Source organism: Equus przewalskii, chromosome 12 (assembly GCF_037783145.1).
Source record: "Equus przewalskii isolate Varuska chromosome 12, EquPr2, whole genome shotgun sequence".
NCBI classification, from domain to species: Eukaryota; Metazoa; Chordata; class Mammalia; order Perissodactyla; family Equidae; genus Equus; species Equus przewalskii.
Window position 1 is genome coordinate 11,906,867 of NC_091842.1, and position 17,672 is coordinate 11,924,538.

Sequence of the window (17,672 nt, forward strand, 5' to 3'; positions counted from 1 at the left end):
TTGGATTTTGGGCCCGCCTTAATCCAGCACAACTTCCTGTTAATCAACGACATGTGCGACGATCCTATTCCAAGCAAGGTCTCATTCTGAGGTTCCAGGTGGATATCAAATTTGGGGGACACTGTTCAACCCAGTCGAGCTTCCCACGTGGAACATGTCCAAAACAGATCTCCCCGTTTGTTCCTGCCTCCGCCTCACGCCCCCCGCCCCCCATATCTTTTGCATCTCAGGAATTGGCCCCACAGCCCACAGAGTGGCTCAGGCCCCACAGCTAAAATGCATCGTGAATCTTCTGTTTCGCTCCTCCCTCCATCAGAAATGCTCATGACCTTGCCTCGCTGATTCTCTTCACCGCACGGCCACCTCTCTGGGCCAGGCCACGGCGTCTCGCCTTGGACAACTGCACAGCCTCTGCTTGGCCCGTCTGTTTCCTATCTGGTCCCCCCACACTGCCGCTAAAAAGATCCTGTTAATTTTTAACGTTGGAAACGTTTGAACCTACACACAAGTGGAGAGGATGGTGTGATGAACCCCCGTTTGCCCATCCTCCAGCTTCAAGCATTGTCAACTCTCGGCCGCTCCCGTTTCAGCGACACCCCACCCGCGGCCCCCTCAAGTGCTGTTTTGAAGTCAGCCACAGACATCATGTGACCGAGTCTCTGAAAAACATAAATCAGATGCTGTCCTCCCCTGCTCACACCTCTCGTGCCACCCCCTAGATAGAGCTGGCTTCGTGGAGGCGCCCCAGGGGCCCGCCGGCCGCACAGCACTGCCCCTGGTGCACGGGGCTCCTCTCTGCTCCCCCTCTGCCTGGGGCCCCACATCTCCGGCCCCCACCGCCTCGGGCAGGCTTCTGGCTCCTTCACACCTCCCCTTCAGGGGTGCTTCTCTGAGGCCCCTGCTGCCTCCTTGGTTTTGCCTCCGTGCCACTTGCCTCTGCCCAGTGCTCTGTCCTTGCCCAAGTCACGGTCTGAAATGACCGTCACTACTCATTTATCGTTTATGTCCCAGAGTGTGAGCCCCTTGGCGGTGGGGACCCTGTCCATCTTGCCCACCCTTATGTCCCTGATGCCAGAGCCGGCCAGGAGCCTGGTGAGGTGCTCCTCCAGGGCGGGAGTCCTGGGTCACATTTGTGGTTCTGGAATGGGTGTTGCCACGTTGCCTCAGGACAAGGTGTGCGTTGCCTGCTGCCACCTGGGTGGGGACATCGGTAGCTGCCTTAGACTTGAGGGTTTGTTGTTGTTTAATGAGCCATGGGTTTTGTGTTATTATTTTGTGAACTAATTAGCACCTCAGTGTTAACTTCCTCTTTGCATAGGAATGCAATTACCTGCTGCAGTGGACCCAGCCAGTTTTATGAACTTGGCATCCACTGTTTGATGAGAACTGGCCTGCTTCAGGAGCCCCTAGTGCAGAGGGGAAACCCCTTCCCCAATTAATTAATTAAAACCAGCCCTCAGTTACCCGGGCGTGTCCCGTGGCGGTGGCTCTGTGCGTTGGAGCCAGGTAGACGCCAGGTGGGGGAGGAGGCTGCAGCTCAGGGGCTCAGACCAGGCTGGACCGAGCTGCAGGACTTGAGTGGGGGCGGGGAACAGGGAGCCCCCTTCAGGAGCCTCCTTCCCTGCTCCGTGTCACTGCAGGGAATCTGTGCCCCCACTCCGTGGAGTTGGGTTGCGGGGGAAAAGCCCCAGTTCTGGAGTCGAGGGGTCTGAGCTCCAGGCCTCGTGCTGCCCCACGTTGCCGCGTGCCTCTGAACCTGAGGCTGTGTCTCCCTGGAGTGGCATCTCTCTCTCCTGCGAGATGGGCAGACAGCTGAGACTACTCCCCTTACGTGGGGGATGGGGTCCCAAGTTAGTGCATGGGACAAAGTGACATCCACCCTCACGCGGCCCCGAGATCCTTGACTGGAGTTTTGTGAACATTAACATTGAGACTGACACGCAGGGCGCTGGTGGCCCCCACTCCTCACGCCTGGGGCAGGGTGCCTGGAGCAGCGTGGAAGGCCGGATTGTCCACCCCACCTAACATCCAGCCTTTAAGCCTGCCCCGCCCCGGCTCCTGTGGTTGACGGTATCATAATGAAGCAGGTGCTGGAAGCAGCTCTCCCGGGCCCCCTGTGCCCCTGGAGACCCCAGCCCACGGACCAGGAGGCTAGAAGTTCTGAAGGTGATGGGGAGGGGTCCTTTTGGGGGCACCAAATGAAGTTGCCCTTGGAATTGTGAAGTTGGAGGCTTTTCCTTGCCCGTGGGGCCACCCATACGGTATCTGTGATGTTCCATCTAATGTGGGTCCCGGGCAGGGCTGCTGTGCCCACTGTCAGGGAGAGGAGGGTGGGGCCGTGGCCCCTGTGAGGCCAGGATTGAGGCACCATCATCAGCCTAGGATTTTCTGGAAGAGACTGAGTCAGGTGCTTGTTAGCCTGCGGCCTGCTGCCCTCTTGAGAGAGAAAAGCTTTTAGTTGTTCCTTTAGGAAAATTCACAGAAGTAAGATAACAGGCCAGAGGACATAAACATCTCCAGCTCTTGATGAATTGCAGGAGTGTTTCTGGGCAAGTGGTACCCGTGCTGGTGCTGGGTGTGCGTTTTTGTTTCTACACGTGTGCGCTGTGCTGCTCGGCCAGGCTGCTTCAGAACGGCCACACCAGTTGCTTTGACCTGCTCTCCTAGATGATGGCAGGACAAGCGGGAGGGTGAGGGGGACCCTCTGGCTTCTCCGCCCCATGAACCTGGTGTCCAGGCTGCTCCAGGTGCACTGGAGCCCGAGCCTTCAGCCCCTTGCTGCCCTCGCAGATCTGTTCTGGGTCCACATGCCAGTCTGGATGCCAGTCGGAGAATGTGGGGCTTTGTTAGCCTGTGAAGCGGGTGTTGCGAAGCCGGAACAAAAGTGCTCTTGTGCTTTCAGGAGACCAGGCATCCTCCTCGGGGCCCAGGATCTGGGCATGATGGGGCTGGGCTCAGGCAGGCTCTGGGAGGCACAGCCCGGCCTCCACTGAGGAGGCCAGGCCGGGAGAACAGGAGGGTGTGGGTATATTGCTGCAAACCTTCCATGAGGTTGGTTCATCCACCTTCAGCACGGGCCTGGGGGCCGGGAATCCTGGGGTCATTTACTCGTTCATCCACCCTGGGGGGCTCCCGTGTGCAGGATCCTGTGCCTAAAATGAGGAACAGCCTGTGGGCCACCTGATGGGGACCACCAGTAGGCTGGGGCCACGCCCCAGGAGCTGCAAGGGGAAGGGCCATCTGGGGGTGACAAGTGAACAGGTGTCTGTTGGCACCCCCTCAGAGCTGGCTTGTGCAGGGTGCTGCTGCCCTCCTCTGCCCTCAGCAGACCCAGCCAGGACACAGGGAGGGGCGGGCAGCTCTCCGCAGACCCCCTCTCTCCCCCAGGACCTGCTCTCCTTGATCTGCTCTCCTGTCTTGTGCACAGAAGATGACGCCGCCTTTCTCTCTTTCTCTCTCTTTCTCCGCTTCCTCTTCCTGTGCCCCTGTCCCCCGCCCCTGCCCCCGCCCCCTCCCGGGGTGGACCAGACCCAGACGCAGCTGGAGCACGCGCGCATTGGGGAGCTGGAGCAGAGCCTGCTACTGGAGAAGGCGCAGGCCGAGCGGCTGCTCCGGGAATTAGCCGACAACAGGGTAACGCGCCCGCCTCCGGCCCGCCAGCCCCCTGCCCGCGGACGCCCCCTCTCGGCTCCTCTGTTTTATTATTTTCTGTCTTCGGCTGCTGTCCTCATTGATTTTTTCCTTTGGCGCCCCTTCTAGGAGGGAAGTAGAGGTTTAGGAACATGCTTATGCTCCATAGCCACGTGATGCTCGTTGGGAGGCCGGGGGTCTTGGCCCTCTGGGACCTTGCTCCCCAGCTCATGATCCCATTGGCTGGGGACGTCCTGGGAGACCCTCCCGTCCTCCCTCCCCATGCATTGCCGTGACAAGGCCTTGTCATGCTCAGAAATCGGGGGCCTCTTGGGAATGTCTGCCCCTTATGTGGGCAGGCGTGGAGCCTGTCCGCACCTCCCTCTCCCAGGCTGGGGAAGGCGGGAGGCCAGGGGACTGCAGGGCCAGGTCTCTGTAGCCTAGGGGGTCTTCAATATGGTGGTAGGAGGGGCCAGCCTGAGGGACCTGGGGCTGGGGGAGGGGTGAGTCGGGGTGTGAGGGTGTCCCCACGGCAGCGGACTGTCAGCTCCAGGGTCTGGTGTTGTGATAGGATGGGTCAGGGAGCGGTTCCTAGGCCAGGGAAAGCTCTCTTTGGGGGTGAGGTCTCCCCAAGTCCCAGGGTATGGCTCTGAGTCCAGGCTCCAGGCCCAGCTGGCCCCTCCACGCCCACCATGCATGCCCTGGGGCCAGCACACATCCAAACAGCTGGCCAGCCCAGCCCCACCCAGCAGACAGCCCCGCTGCGCTTCTCCTGGCAGCGGAGCTGAGCAGCCAGCGAGTGCTGACTGGGAGAACGGCGTGTGGGCGTGGGGCGCGCCTGTCAGTTTCTGCAGGTCGGCCTCAGCACATGAACCAGCATGTGCATGCCTGTGGGCGTCTGGAGACACACGGGTCCTTTTGCACACACCGGCTGTTGCCCAGTGACCATGTGTGCTCATTGCAGTCCACACGCGTGTGCACAGAGGCTGCTTACAAAAACCAAGCCAGTCGCAGTTGACAGGCTGGGGCTTTCCCACTGAGGCCTCTTGATCTGGGGTCCAACCTGATTAAAAAACAAAAACAGGTCTATTGAACTAAAGGTCACTTTCAGAAACAACATTTTTAAGCTTGTAAAAGATTACAACTTTTGAGTATGTTGTTTGCAAATCTGTGACCATTGACATGATCAGCGGAGGGAGGATGGAGCCTCTGATCTCAGGGTTTTCCATCAGAAGGGCGGTCTGGGAGCATTAATTCTTTTCCGCTTTAGGCATTAAGCCGGACCCCTCTTTGGCCATGCCCTCTGGACAGCCCCTCTGTGGGTTAGCTGGACACTTTCCTAGAGCAGGAGAGCGTGAAATTCCCTCCATCAGCTCTGCCCTTTAAAAATAACATGAGCTTGCAGAAATCCACAAGCTCAGATGGGTGGTTTCTTTTAGCCATCGATTGTCCCAGGCCACCCAGGGCAGTGTGGACAGTTGGCGCCCTGAGTCCCTGGGTCACTGGTTGGGGGCATCTCTGGGAGCCGTGGTAGGCAGCCAGCACCCTTCCCATGACCTTTCTCGCTTGAGGCTGGGCCCTTGAGTGGTGAGACCCCCTCACCCCTGCCGTGTCCCCTGCCCCCCAGCTGCCCACTGACCGCTGTCTCCCTCTCCCCCCGTAGCTGACCACAGTGGCCGAGAAGTCACGAGTGCTGCAGCTGGAGGAGGAACTGAGCCTGCGGCGGGGTGAGATCGAGGAGCTGCAGCACTGTCTCCTGCACTCTGGCCCGCCACCCCCTGACCACCCCGAGGCCGCCGAGACGCTTCGGCTGCGCGAGCGGCTGCTGTCGGCCAGCAAGGAGCACCAGAGGGAGAGCGGCATGCTGCGGGACAAGTACGAGAAGGCCCTGAGGGCCTACCAGGCCGAGGTGGAGAAGCTCCGGGCGGCCAACGAGAAGTATGCGCAGGAGGTAGTGGACCTCAAGGCCAAGGTCCAGCAGGCCACCAGCGAGAACATGGGGCTCATGGACAACTGGAAGTCCAAGCTGGACTCGCTGGCCTCGGACCACCAGAAGTCCCTGGAGGACCTCAAGGCCACCCTGAACTCCGGCCCAGGCGCCCAGCAGAAGGAGATCGGGGAGCTGAAGGCCGTGATGGAGGGCATCAAGATGGAGCACCAGCTGGAGCTAGGCAACCTGCGGGCCAAGCACGACATCGAGACCGCCATGCATGTGAAGGAGAAGGAGGGCCTGCGTCAGAAGCTGCAGGAGGCCCAGGAGGAGCTGGCCGGGCTGCGGCAGCACTGGCAGGCCCAGCTGGAGGTGCAGGCCAGCCAGCACCGGCTGGAGCTGCAGGAGGCCCAGGATCAGCGCCGCGACGCCGAGCTGCGGGTGCACGAGCTGGAGAAGCTAGACCTGGAGTACCGGGGCCAGGCACAGGCCATCGAGTTCCTCAAGGAGCAGATCTCCCTGGCCGAGAAGAAGATGCTGGACTACGAGGTGCTGCAGCGGTCGGAGGCCCAGAGCAAGCAGGAGGCCGAGAGGCTGCGCGAGAAGCTTCTGGTTGCCGAAAACAGACTCCAGGCTGTGGAGTCCCTGTGCTCGTCCCAGCACACCAACGTAGGCGGCCGCCCCTCCTACCGGGCTGTGGTGGGGCCCACAGGCAGCAGCTGCCTGGGTGTGAGGGCCCGGGTGGGGAGGGCCCAAGTCTTTATGGACCACTTTCTTCCAGCCCAGGGAGGCCTTCTCCTTGCCCCCAGAAGCATGCACCTGCAAGGTCAGAGGGCACCTGGCTCAGAGGAGGAGACCCTCATCCCTCCGTCAGAAGGGCAGCTGGCCCTGGTGACCACGGGGACCCAAGGCAGTCTGAGCTGACCTGCCTGGGTCCCCCCCAAACCAGGCCTGGAGAGATGTGTACCTCAGCACAGAGAACAGCCTTCCTTCTGGTCCCTAAGTCTCCGATTCGCCCAGACATGTCCTACGGTGCAGGCTCCTGGGCCTCTCAAGATGCCCGGCACCCTGCCTGTTCCCGGGACTCCCATCTCCAACTCTAGCACTGACCTAGGGGAACCAAAGGCGGCCACATTTCTAATGAGACTTTCTGGGTCCCCAGTCCTAATGGGACTGACCAGCAGTCCAGCGGCCACCTCCCCGGAGTGTGGGGGTCCCCAGAGTGGGGTTGGAAGGCTGGAGGGGCGTGGCCCTGGAGAGGCTGCTGCCACCAGTATCAGTGTTGCTCCAAATGTGGAAGTCCCAGCTGAGTGCGCTGAGCAGGCGAGACCCCGGGGGGCATGGGCCGTGTCCACTCCAGGGGGCCAGGAAGAGCTTTTTGAGTGGCTCTGGGCATGAGATTTTGTGCCAGGCCTATCCCACCTGAACTCCCGAGAGGTCCATATTGGCCCCATTTCACAGATGAGCAAACCAAGACTCCAAGACGAGTAGCTTTCCCCGAGTTTCTCACCTAGCAGTGGCAGAGGGCATGTGCAGGCCTGCTGCCCGAGGGCTGGCAGGGTGCCGAGGACGAGAGTCAAGTCCCGGATAAAGGGACAGCCGGCAGCATGCGCGTTGCCTTTTACAAGCCCCCGGGTTTCTCGAGCCCCCGGTTCCCCTCATACGTTTAAACTGGGATTCCGCGCTCCAGCAGTGGGTTTTCGGAGTGCCAGTACAGGCGCCTTTTTGTAAAAGGAGATCTGCCCTCATGGCGCCTTGAGGTCCCGCTGCCGCGGCCTTTTTGAGCGAGTGCTCCCCCCCGCGATCCCGGGCAGGGGATGAGGCGGAGCCCCAGGTTAGCTGTGTGCACACGGCTGATTGGCTGCTCAGGGCAGTGGCTTCGTCGGGCCTGGGACCCCAGACCTGGACCCCTTAGCGGGGGAGGTTTGAGGCTGCCGTGGTTCCATAGAGCATGGGGGACAGAGGCCTGAGGACAGCCCTGTCCTCAGTCACAGACCTCAGGCTGAGGAGTGGGAGGTGACCCCAGGAAGACCCATCTCTTGATGTCTACACACATGGAGCCTCTCGATCTGGACCCACATGCCTCCCAGATTTAGAGGGTTAAGTCCAGGGACAACTAGATGTTTGGTCTCATGCATTAAGTATGGAGATTTAAAAGAAAATTTTTTTCTAGTGTCTGCCTCATTTTCCCTGCAATATGTATAAATAAAGACCAAGGGGGCTTAATTAATTACAACTGACAGACTAAAACGGGGCTTGGGATGTATGAGCAGAAGTATGAGGGGCAGATTTATGGAGGTGACTGCTTGCTCAGCTCTGTGTGGCCCTGATCTGCAGTGTTAGACTCCAGCAAATGGCAGGCTCAGAGGACAGCCAGCTGTCCGGAGGCTGGAAACTTCTGCCAAGAAGCAATGAGGAGCTCATCGATGTTTGTCATGCAGATTTTTTTCTTAATTGACCTTTTCTTCTTTGGCTTAAGAGTTTATAATTAGAAAGAAGCATTGCAGAGGAAGTAAGTGGCATTTGTTGACGGCCCTCCGGGAGCCAGCCCTGGGCGTGCTCTGCACGCCACCCCATGGCGGTCCTTACTTGTTCTATGGATGGGAAACCAAGGCTGGGAGTCTTGCCTCTGGATGATGATGGAAATGGATGCCAGGGACAAGCCTTCGGCGTCCCAGAGAAGGAGACATCTGTCTAATATTATAGATGTTTTCAACAGAGCAAGGGGTGGGGGCATGCACGAGGAAGCTGTGCAAGCAGCCTTTGGGGCTCCAGGGAGCAGAGGGGGGCCTCTGTTGTCAGGGAGGTCAGACCGGGGATGTCCGTGCCCCCTGCAGGTCACCTTGGGCGGAGCTGGGGTGCCCTGCCGGGCGGCTGCTGGGCTGGGCACAGGTGGGAGGCGAGCGGCCCCTGACAGGGCTCCTTCTTTCAGATGATTGAGTCGAACGACATCTCAGGGGAGAAGATGAGGATGAAGGAGACTGTGGAGGGTGAGTGGCCGCTGGCGGGCCGGGACGCGGGCCCTCGGGGAGGGCAGGCGGGGTCTGCCTTTGAGCCGGTCCCGCTGCGGCTGGTGGGAGTGCCTAGCTGTGCATGGGGAGGGCCGGCCACTGCACCAACTACCTTCTTGTTTGTTTGGCTTTAACTTTATTTTTAAAGTAAATGTTAACTTGTAATTGGTTCTAAGGACATGCAGCAGAGGGTCCCCCACTCGCTGCTTTCCTCCCCAAAGGCACAAGTTAGCCGACTTGGGCTCCTTCCTAGAGACGGTTCCTGCGCATCCGAGCCGTAGGCGCCACCAGAGAGGGGCCCACACCTGCCCGCTGTTCCGTCTCTTACTCTTCCCTTAATCGTGCGTCTTGGAGACTGTGCCTCATCGCTGCGTTCCTTTACATGGTGCAGAATATTCCACTGTGTGGGGCGACCATCACGTGTTTCACCAGCTCCCTGCTGATGGGTAGCAGGTTGTCCCCAGTCTTGTCTGTTATACACCCTGCCGCAGAAAATCACTTGCCCTCCATTGGGCTCAACCAGTTTTCACTCCCACCAGGCGGTTGAAAGTGTGTTTAGCCATAAACCTCACCAACAATATGCTTTACCAAACTTGTGATCTTTGCCAGTCTGAACAGTAAAAGCTGTGACCTGGTGTAACTTCATTTGCCTTTCTCTTACTGTGAATGAAGCCCCATTCCCATTTCTATTCACATCCATTGTCCATTTTTTCAATTTGGAAAAATTAGAATTTGTTGATTTCTAGAAACTCTCTATATATGACATTGCAAACATTTTTCCCCTTTTGTGGTTTGTCTTTTGACTTTTCTTATGGTGATGTTTGCCATTCAGATTTCAAAAAATCAGTCTTTTCTTTTTTGGTGTCTGGGTTTGTTATTTTTAAAACGCATCCCATGGTGTCTTCTGGTACTTTTTAAGTTTCATTTTCTGTGTTTAAATCTTGGATCCGTCTAGAATTCATCCTTCTATCTGGTGTGAGGTAAGGAACCCATGTTTATTTCCTTCCCAAAGAGTACCCACTTGTCCCAACATCATTTTTGAGAAACTCATGTTCCCTCCACTGATGTGAATTTCCAACCTCACCATCTTTAAATTCTCTTATCTAATTGCCTCTATTTCTGGACTTTCTATTCCATTCCTGTAACCTCTCTGTCTGTTCAAGGGCTGGTCCCATGATCTTCTAATTGTTCAGGCTTTGTTTGTATTTTAATTACTGGAGGGCTAGCTTTCCTGCTCTGCTTTTTCAGCATTCTCTTGGCCATTTTCTTTTAATTAAGGCAAAATTAACATAAATTAACCGTTTTAAAGTGAAAATTTTGTTTGTAAAGTGAAGCATTGACTACATTCACAGTGTTGTGCACCCACCACCTCTGTCTAGTTACAAACATTTTCATTCCCACAAAAGGAAACCCCAATACTTGTTACCAGGCACTGTCCATTCTCCCCTCCCCCTGGCCGCTGACCTCCCCCCCCCCCCAATCTGCCCTCTGTTTCTACAATTTGCCTCTTCTGGGGATTTCATACAAATGGCATCATACAGGATGTGGCCTTTTGTGTCTGGCTTCTTGCACTTAGCGTAACGTAGTCAAGCTTCATCCGTGTTGTGGCGTGTGTCTGTGCATCGTTCCTGTTTACGGCTGAGTGACATTCCATCGTGTGCACATGCCACGTTGTGTTTGTCCGTCCACCTGAGTGTGGGCATCTGGGCTGTTTCCAGCTGCTGGCTGTTGTGAGTGGTGCCGCTGTAGACGGGGTCTGCGGGACCTTGTCGAGACCTGTTTTCAGTTCTCTTGGGTGTGTGCCTGGGAGTGGAATTGCTGGGTCCTCTGGTAGGGCTATGTTTAACTGGTTGAAGAAGTTTTTCCAAACCCTTTTGGCTCTTCTTGCTAATCTTTCCAAGTGATTTTAGAATCAGCTTATCTAGTTCCACAAAAATGAAAGTCTTGCTGGTATTTTTCTTGGTATTATGTTAAATTTATAAATTAACTTACGGAAGGTTAATGTGTTTGTAGCACTTTCCGTGCATTATCTTTCTTATGACTGTCCTTAGACCATCCGATACTGAATTCGCGTGACCAGGGGACATGGGCCCCATCATTATCCCCATTTTTCACTCAAGGAAACTGAGACTCTGGGGTTAACTCGCCCAAGACCACACAGTGCTGGGGCCTCTTGCTCATGGTGGGTTACCAGACAGAGGGCTGGCGTGAGGAAGAAATTGGACCCTGGGGGCCAAGTGGGGCCCCGCTTTAGGGCTTCTGTGGGAGGGCCGCCCCTCGCCCCCTGGACCACACGTTGGCCCGGGAATGTTGACAGCCTGTCGTCTCTCCCGTCTCTCCCAGGCCTGCAGGACAAGCTGAACAAGAGGGACAAAGAGGTGACAGCCTTGACGTCCCAGACCGAGATGCTCAGGGCCCAAGTAAGTGGTAAGTCTCCCTCCCGCAGGGCCGTGCAGGCTTCCGAGCACTGAGCGGATTGGTGCCTGGGTCAGTGGCCCCCCGACTCTGCCTTACATGGGAGGCAACCTGGGCCAGGCCACCTGCACCAGACTCCCACCTGGCAGCAGTGGGTGGGAGACCTGTGGCCCATACACCGTCTGTAATGTGATCAGGGGCCCCGTCCGGCTTCCCTCCCCAGTGCCAGCTCTCTGTCCTGTGCGCTGGAGTTCTGTTACAGTTCTGTCTGGTCTTGAAAACGTGGGTTCCTTGTAGGTCACTTTGATACAGCGTCTCTGCCCCCAGTCCCTAGAAGAAGCACCAGCGGTTCAGAACTGGGGGGACGGTGCCGGCTGCAGGGGAGAGGAGGGCACAGGGGAGTGAGGACAGGGGCATCTGGGGCCTCTGGCGTGTCTTGGTGACGAACTGGCCCTGCCTCTTGTCCGCCAGAGTGCCAGTGGTGGTGGCCCTGAGACGGCCCCGTCCTGGAAGCGTTCCCACCCACACTTCTCTCTAGTCCCCGTGACATTCACATGGCACACTTGGTCCCCACAAAGGTCGGTTGACCTCAGACTCCTCCAAGGCTCAGGTGACGATGTGGCTCGCCCTGGTCCAGGCCCCAGTGTCACCGCCTGGTCCTGTCTCGGGAAGGTGGACACCCCACAGCCCGGGCTGCTGTGTTCCAAGGGCTCCGTCGGCTTTTTGTAGCTGTTGTCTTGGCCCCCTGCTGCCTGGCTCCGCAGGACGAGAGACACCCACTCCGTGGACTGTGTCACTGTGATCCCCAGGTGGGCCAGACTCCCTCGGGGCCCTGACTCTCTCCCTCCTTTCCCTGCCACTGACCCTCAGCATTGGAGAGCAGGTGCAAGTCGGGAGAGAAGAAGGCAGACACCCTCCAGAAGGAGAAGCGGCGCCTGGAGGCCGAGCTGGAGGCCGTGTCCCGGAAGACCCACGATGCCTCGGGCCAGCTGGTCCTCATCAGCCAGGAGCTGCTCAGGAAGGAGCGGTGAGTCCACCATCGGCCGTGTGCACAGACCTGTCTGGCTCTGTCACCCAGCCGTGTCCTCCCTCCAGCCTGACTCTCACTCCACCTGACGTTGGCCATCTTCTCCAGAGGCCATGCTGGGATAGACGGGTGGGGCAGGTGGCTGGCGTCACCAAGGACCACTGTGCTCTCTTCTACCAAGCTCAGGGCAGCCTCAGAATCCTTCTCAACACAGTTCTCCAAGCAGAGCTTATAGGGAAGATTAGTGGTCCCAGACTTCTTGGTCTCAGGGACCCCTTTAAACTCTTAAAAATTATTGAGGATTCCCAAAGAGCTTTGGTTTATTCATTCTATATAAAATGGAAAAAAAATTTTAATATGCATTAATCCACTTAAAGATAATAATAAACCAATTGCATGTAACATAAATAACATGCTTTTGGTAAAAAGTAACTATTTTCCAAAACAAAAAGTATTTAGTGAAAAGAGTAGCATTGTTTTGCATTTTTGCCAATTTCTTGAACGTTGGGCTTAACAGAAGACAGCTGCATTCTCGCATCTTCTGCAGTCAGTCTTTGCTGTTTGCTGTTTTGGTTGAAGAATATTATGAAAATCTGGCCTTACGTAGATATGTGGTTGGAAAAGAGGAACATTTTAATACCCTTTTGAGGTAATTTTTAATATGCCGCGTGGCCCCAGGAGAAAATCCATTGTACACTCATGAGAAATGACAGTGTAAAATAGTTTTGTTATCATGAAAATAGTTGTGACCCATGGGCCCCCCTGAAAAGGTCTTGGGACCCTTGAGGGTTCCCCAGACCACAGTCTGAGAACCACTGGGTTACGGTCCATAGACATGGTTTGTGTGACCCACATGAGGTTTAAAAAGAAAACCTAGACCAGCATTTAAAAATCAGAAGATTTCACATAAAATCTAAATTTCTCCAGTCCAGATTCCCTTAAATTAGAAGGTCTGACAGCATTAGGCTCACCTCCAGCAGGGCCTCAAGCAGCATTGCTGGGGAGCACCTGCCCCCTCTCAGTGGGCGTGGCCCTCTGGGTCTCCTCAGTTGCCGCCCGCTTCTATTATTTTCCTGACAACCCCTGCCTGGACATGACTCGCCAGCTCCTGTAAGCATTTGAGGTTCAACCCCTGAGTTAAAGTCCGCCTCTTCCTTGAAGCCTTCCTTGATTGATGTAGGCCACCACGAGCTCCTCCATTCTCCTGTGGTACTTAGCATGGGAGTGGGAGATCAGCCAGGAATCCGTTGGCAGATTGAATGAGTAGAGGTTCATTGTCCTCATGTCACAAGAAATCTGGAGGTAGCTGTGGCTGGCCCTTGGTTCAGTGGCTCAAGATATCAGTGCCACACCTTTGTAGTTTTCTTGGACACTCCCTCTTGGTTGCAAGGTGGCTGCTAAAGCTCCAGCTATCACATTCATAGCAGGAAAGAGGAGGAAAGGGAAAGGGACAGTGCCAGTTGACTTCCACTTTGTTCTCAACTACCCATGGCCACCTGGTGAGGGAGTTTCCCCCTCCTCTATAGCAGAGGCAGGCAAGGGAAAAGGCTTAGAAGGGATGTGTCCTTCAATCCGCGCCCATGGCAGACATTGCGAATTGATCACCACGCTCTTTTCTGCAGAGCCCACATGTGGCCTCAGAATCATTCTCATCACAGTTCTTAGGCAGCTACTGCCAGCTGATTAAGAGCTGACATGGGAAGGAAAACCCATTTGACATCAGGCATTTAAAAATGAGTTCATTGCCACGTGAGCTCTATTGGATGACTGTTTTGTTTTAATTAAACAAAAGTAATATTGTCATTCTTAAAAACTTTAGGGGCCGGCCCTGTGGCTGACTGGTTAAGTTCGCGTGCTCTGCTGTGGTGGCCCAGGGTTTCACTGGTTCGAATCCTGGGCACGGACGTGGCACCGCTCATCAGGCCACACTGAGGCTACATCCCTCATGCCACAAGTAGAAGGACCCACAACTAAAAATGCACAGCTATGTACTGGGGAGCTTTGGGAGCAAAAGGAAAAATAAAACCTTTTAAAAAAAAAAAAAAAACTTTAAAAACATTCTGGGAAAGGCCAAGTCCTCTTGATCGTCCCATTCTCAAATCCTGGCCCCTCTTGGGCTGTGGTCAAATGGTTTCATGTTTCCACTCTGGCCCCTCCTGGTACAGATGCTGTCATTTTTTTTTTTTTTTTTTTTTTTGGTGAGGAAGATTGGCCCTGAGCTAACATCTGTGCTGATCTTCCTCTGGTTTTTGTATGTCGGTCGCCACCACAGTGTGGTGTAGGTTGATGCCCAGGATCTGAACCTGAAAACCTGGGCCACCAAAGTGGAGCATTCTAGACTTAACCATTGTGCTACCGGGCTGGCCCCACAGATGCTGTCTTAGTAGACAGTGTCCCCCTCAGGGTGGCCAGTCTCTAGGCACTTGTGAGTCGCTGGAGTGTGGGAGCAGAGGGGCTGACTGGCTGGGCTGACTGTTGCTGTCCTGTGCCTCTGCCCCACCCCTCGCCAGGAGCCTGAACGAGCTGCGAGTGTTGCTGCTGGAGGCCAGTCGCCGCTCCCCGGGGCCGGAGAGGGACCTGAGCCGCGAGGTCCACAAGGCTGAGTGGCGGATCAAGGAGCAGAAACTCAAGGACGACATCCGGGGCCTGCGTGAAAAGCTGACCGGGCTGGTACGTTGGGGAGGGGGAGGCCGTGGTGGGGCTAGGGCTGCCCTGCTGTCAGGCCATGGAGACTGGTGACCTCCTGGAGCCACCCAGGGACAGCCAAGTCACAGTGAGGGTTCGAAATCCCCTAGAAGCACAGTCAGGGTAGCTGGGGGAAGGGCCACGGGTGACCCCCCTTGCTGACATCATGGCTGGCAGGGTGGCCGTCTGGGTGATGCAGTGCAGAGGAAGACTTCCCAAGGGTGGCCTGCCCAGAGGTAGGACGGGCTACTGCGGGGTAGTGAGCTCCCCGTCCAGGGGAATAATCAGCCGGAAGCGAGCTCTCCCTCAGGGTCCTGCAGTGGGGATTCCCGCATCAGTCTCAGGAAGGCGACAGGAACTGGAAAGGCTCCTCTAACCCTGAACTTCTGGGGCTGCGACTCCTCCGTCAGGAGCAGGAGCCTGACAGAGCAGAGCTCCGGAGGCAGGAGCTGGGCTGGGCAGGGGCTGCTGGGAGCCTGGGCCAGAACCATCCCCACCCCATCCCCCGTGGTCAGCATTCAGGACAAGCCTGGGGCCGGGTACCAGCCTGGTCACCTCCGGGGTATGGACAGGGTGGGGTCTGGGAGGACAGGCCTGCTGTCATGGGAAGCCAGCGGCTCACCCCTCTATCCACCACACGGGCTCGGCTACCCTGGAGGGGGTGGGGACGGGGCCTCCCGGACAGGAGGCAGGGACAAGACCCGCCTGCAGCTGTGGGGCAGGCCTGGCCAGCAGGCCCTCTGGGGTCCTCGCGCTCTGTGAGTCTGGATGTAACTCTGCAGACAAGGCCCTGGGGCTGGCGGGGACCGGGGGTCTTGACTCCCCGAGGCTTTCCCAGAGCCTTGTCTCCGGCTCCGTGGGGCACAGGCTGGTCGGGTTTCCGTGGGAATGTCCCTGCGCTGTCCCCCGAGCCCCGGGGAACCAGGGACGGGCTGTGGTCAGAAGGCCCCTCGGGTGAGGCAGGCCTGGGTGGAGAGATGGCCGGGGGAGCGGAGCAGAGGCACTGGAAGCCCCGGCCCACAGGTCAGTGCGGGGCGGCCGCTGTGGGAGCAAGGAGGCACCCGGGGCCCACGAGGCAGGTGTCCCTTCCGTGTGACGGTGCCAGGGCAGCTGGGGACACTTGGAAGCCGATGGTACCGAATGTCCTGCCGGGCGGGGCTGGAGGTTCAGGTGGGCTCAAGGGTCGGAGGTGAGGAAGCTGTGAGTCTGAGGGGGCAGAGGAGGGACCCACCTAAGACTGTAGGGGAGTGGGGGGAACAAGAAGGAAAGAGGGAGGGGTCCTGGGCCTGGGGACCTGGAGATGTGGAGCATCTGGCCGAGCCGGGAATTCAGGGCAGGGGACAAGGAAGAGGCTTCGTGGGGACCCTCAGGGAGGTAGGGAGGCCCGGGGGCGTGCTGGCATGCTCAGGCCTGGCCCAGGGGCAGGGGCAGAAGAGTGTCCTGCCTAGAGAGAGCCTGCCCTCCTCCACACGCACCCGCACACACCTGTGCGCGACCCTGCTCTTCCAGAGCCCGCCCTCCTGCACACGCGCCCGCACACACCTGCGCGCCCCCCCCCCCGCTCTTCCAGAGCCCGCCCTCCTCCACACGCACCCGCACACACCTGTGCGCGCCCCCGCTCTTCCAGAGCCCGCCCTCCTCCACACGCACCCGCACACACCTGTGCGCGCCCCCGCTCTTCCAGAGCCCGCCCTCCTGCACACGCGCCCGCACACACCTGCGCGCGCCCCCGCTCTTCCAGAGCCCGCCCTCCTGCACACGCGCCCGCACACACCTGCGCGCGCCCCCGCTCTTCCAGAGCCCGCCCTCCTCCACACGCGCCCGCACACACCTGCGCGCGCCCCCGCTCTTCCAGAGCCCGCCCTCCTCCACACGCACCCGCACACACCTGTGCGCGACCCTGCTCTTCCAGAGCCCGCCCTCCTCCACACGCGCCCGCACACACCTGCGCGCGCCCCCGCTCTTCCAGAGCCCGCCCTCCTGCACACGCGCCCGCACACACCTGCGCGCGCCCCCGCTCTTCCAGAGCCCGCCCTCCTCCACACGCGGCCGCACACACCTGCGCGCGCCCCCGCTCTTCCAGAGCCCGCCCTCCTGCACACGCGCCCGCACACACCTGCGCGCCCCCCCGCTCTTCCAGAGCCCGCCCTCCTGCACACGCGCCCGCACACACCTGCGCGCCCCCCCGCTCTTCCAGGACAAGGAGAAGGCCCAGGCGGAGCAGAGGCGCTACTCCCTCCTGGACCCGGCCTCGGCGCCCGAGCTCCTGCGGCTGCAGCAGCAGCTGGCGAGCACGGAGGACGTGCTGCGGGCCGCTCTGGAGCAGGCGCAGCAGGTGGACAGGCTCGTGGAGGCCATGAGGGGCAGCCCCGACAGGTGCCAGGTGAGCGCGGGCGGGTGCCCGGGTCTGAGGGGGAGGCGGCCCTGTCCGCCCTGGGACCCTGGGCTGCGGGGGGACACACCGCCCTGCCCTCTCCTCTGGGCGTCCCAGCCCCGGGGGTGCGTGGCTTTATCCTGAGGAGCTCAGACCTAGGGGAGCGATGCGGCCTTGCCCTGAGCCTTGGTCTCCGGCCGGGAGCCCCTCAGGAGCTCTGGTCGCGCAGGACCTGCCGGGTGACCGCGCCACCTAGGGGCCGAACTGGGAGCTGCCGCCCTGGGAGCCCCGCTCAGAGTCCCGACTCTTGCAGGCCCCGGGCAGTGCCGGCTCTGCGAACGGCGTGCACCAGCCAGACAAGGCCCACAGGCAGGAGGTAAGGGGCCTGGCCCGGGGCGCGAGGTGATCCTGGGGGGCTTTGGGAGACAAGTCCGAAACTGTGTAAAGGGGAACGTGCTCGCTAGGAGTTCTCTTACCAGAGATGCAAGGTTACCTGTTTTAAGTGATATCCTTCCTGAACTGTCCTAGGCACGCACATGGGTTGTTTGCCTGTGTGCATGTGCATGTGTGCGTGTGTGCACATGTGCACGGACAGTTAGT

General features: G+C 58.3%; 1 protein-coding gene across 3 annotated transcripts in view; it reads left to right on the forward strand.

Moving 5' to 3' along the window:
- CLIP2 (CAP-Gly domain containing linker protein 2) overlaps nt 1–17,672 on the forward strand; it is a 78,532-nt gene that overhangs the window by 56,560 nt on the left and 4,300 nt on the right. For 2 of the 3 annotated variants that reach the window (XM_070566456.1, XM_070566457.1), the window contains exons 10-17: nt 3,529–3,633; nt 5,294–6,229; nt 8,493–8,550; nt 10,915–10,998; nt 11,857–12,013; nt 14,524–14,683; nt 16,896–17,081; nt 17,386–17,448. In XM_070566456.1, the coding sequence (XP_070422557.1) occupies nt 3,529–3,633; nt 5,294–6,229; nt 8,493–8,550; nt 10,915–10,998; nt 11,857–12,013; nt 14,524–14,683; nt 16,896–17,081; nt 17,386–17,448 (1,749 nt within the window). The remainder of the gene's footprint in view (nt 1–3,528; nt 3,634–5,293; nt 6,230–8,492; nt 8,551–10,914; nt 10,999–11,856; nt 12,014–14,523; nt 14,684–16,895; nt 17,082–17,385; nt 17,449–17,672) is intronic. The other variant, XM_070566458.1, reaches the window with a different exon arrangement.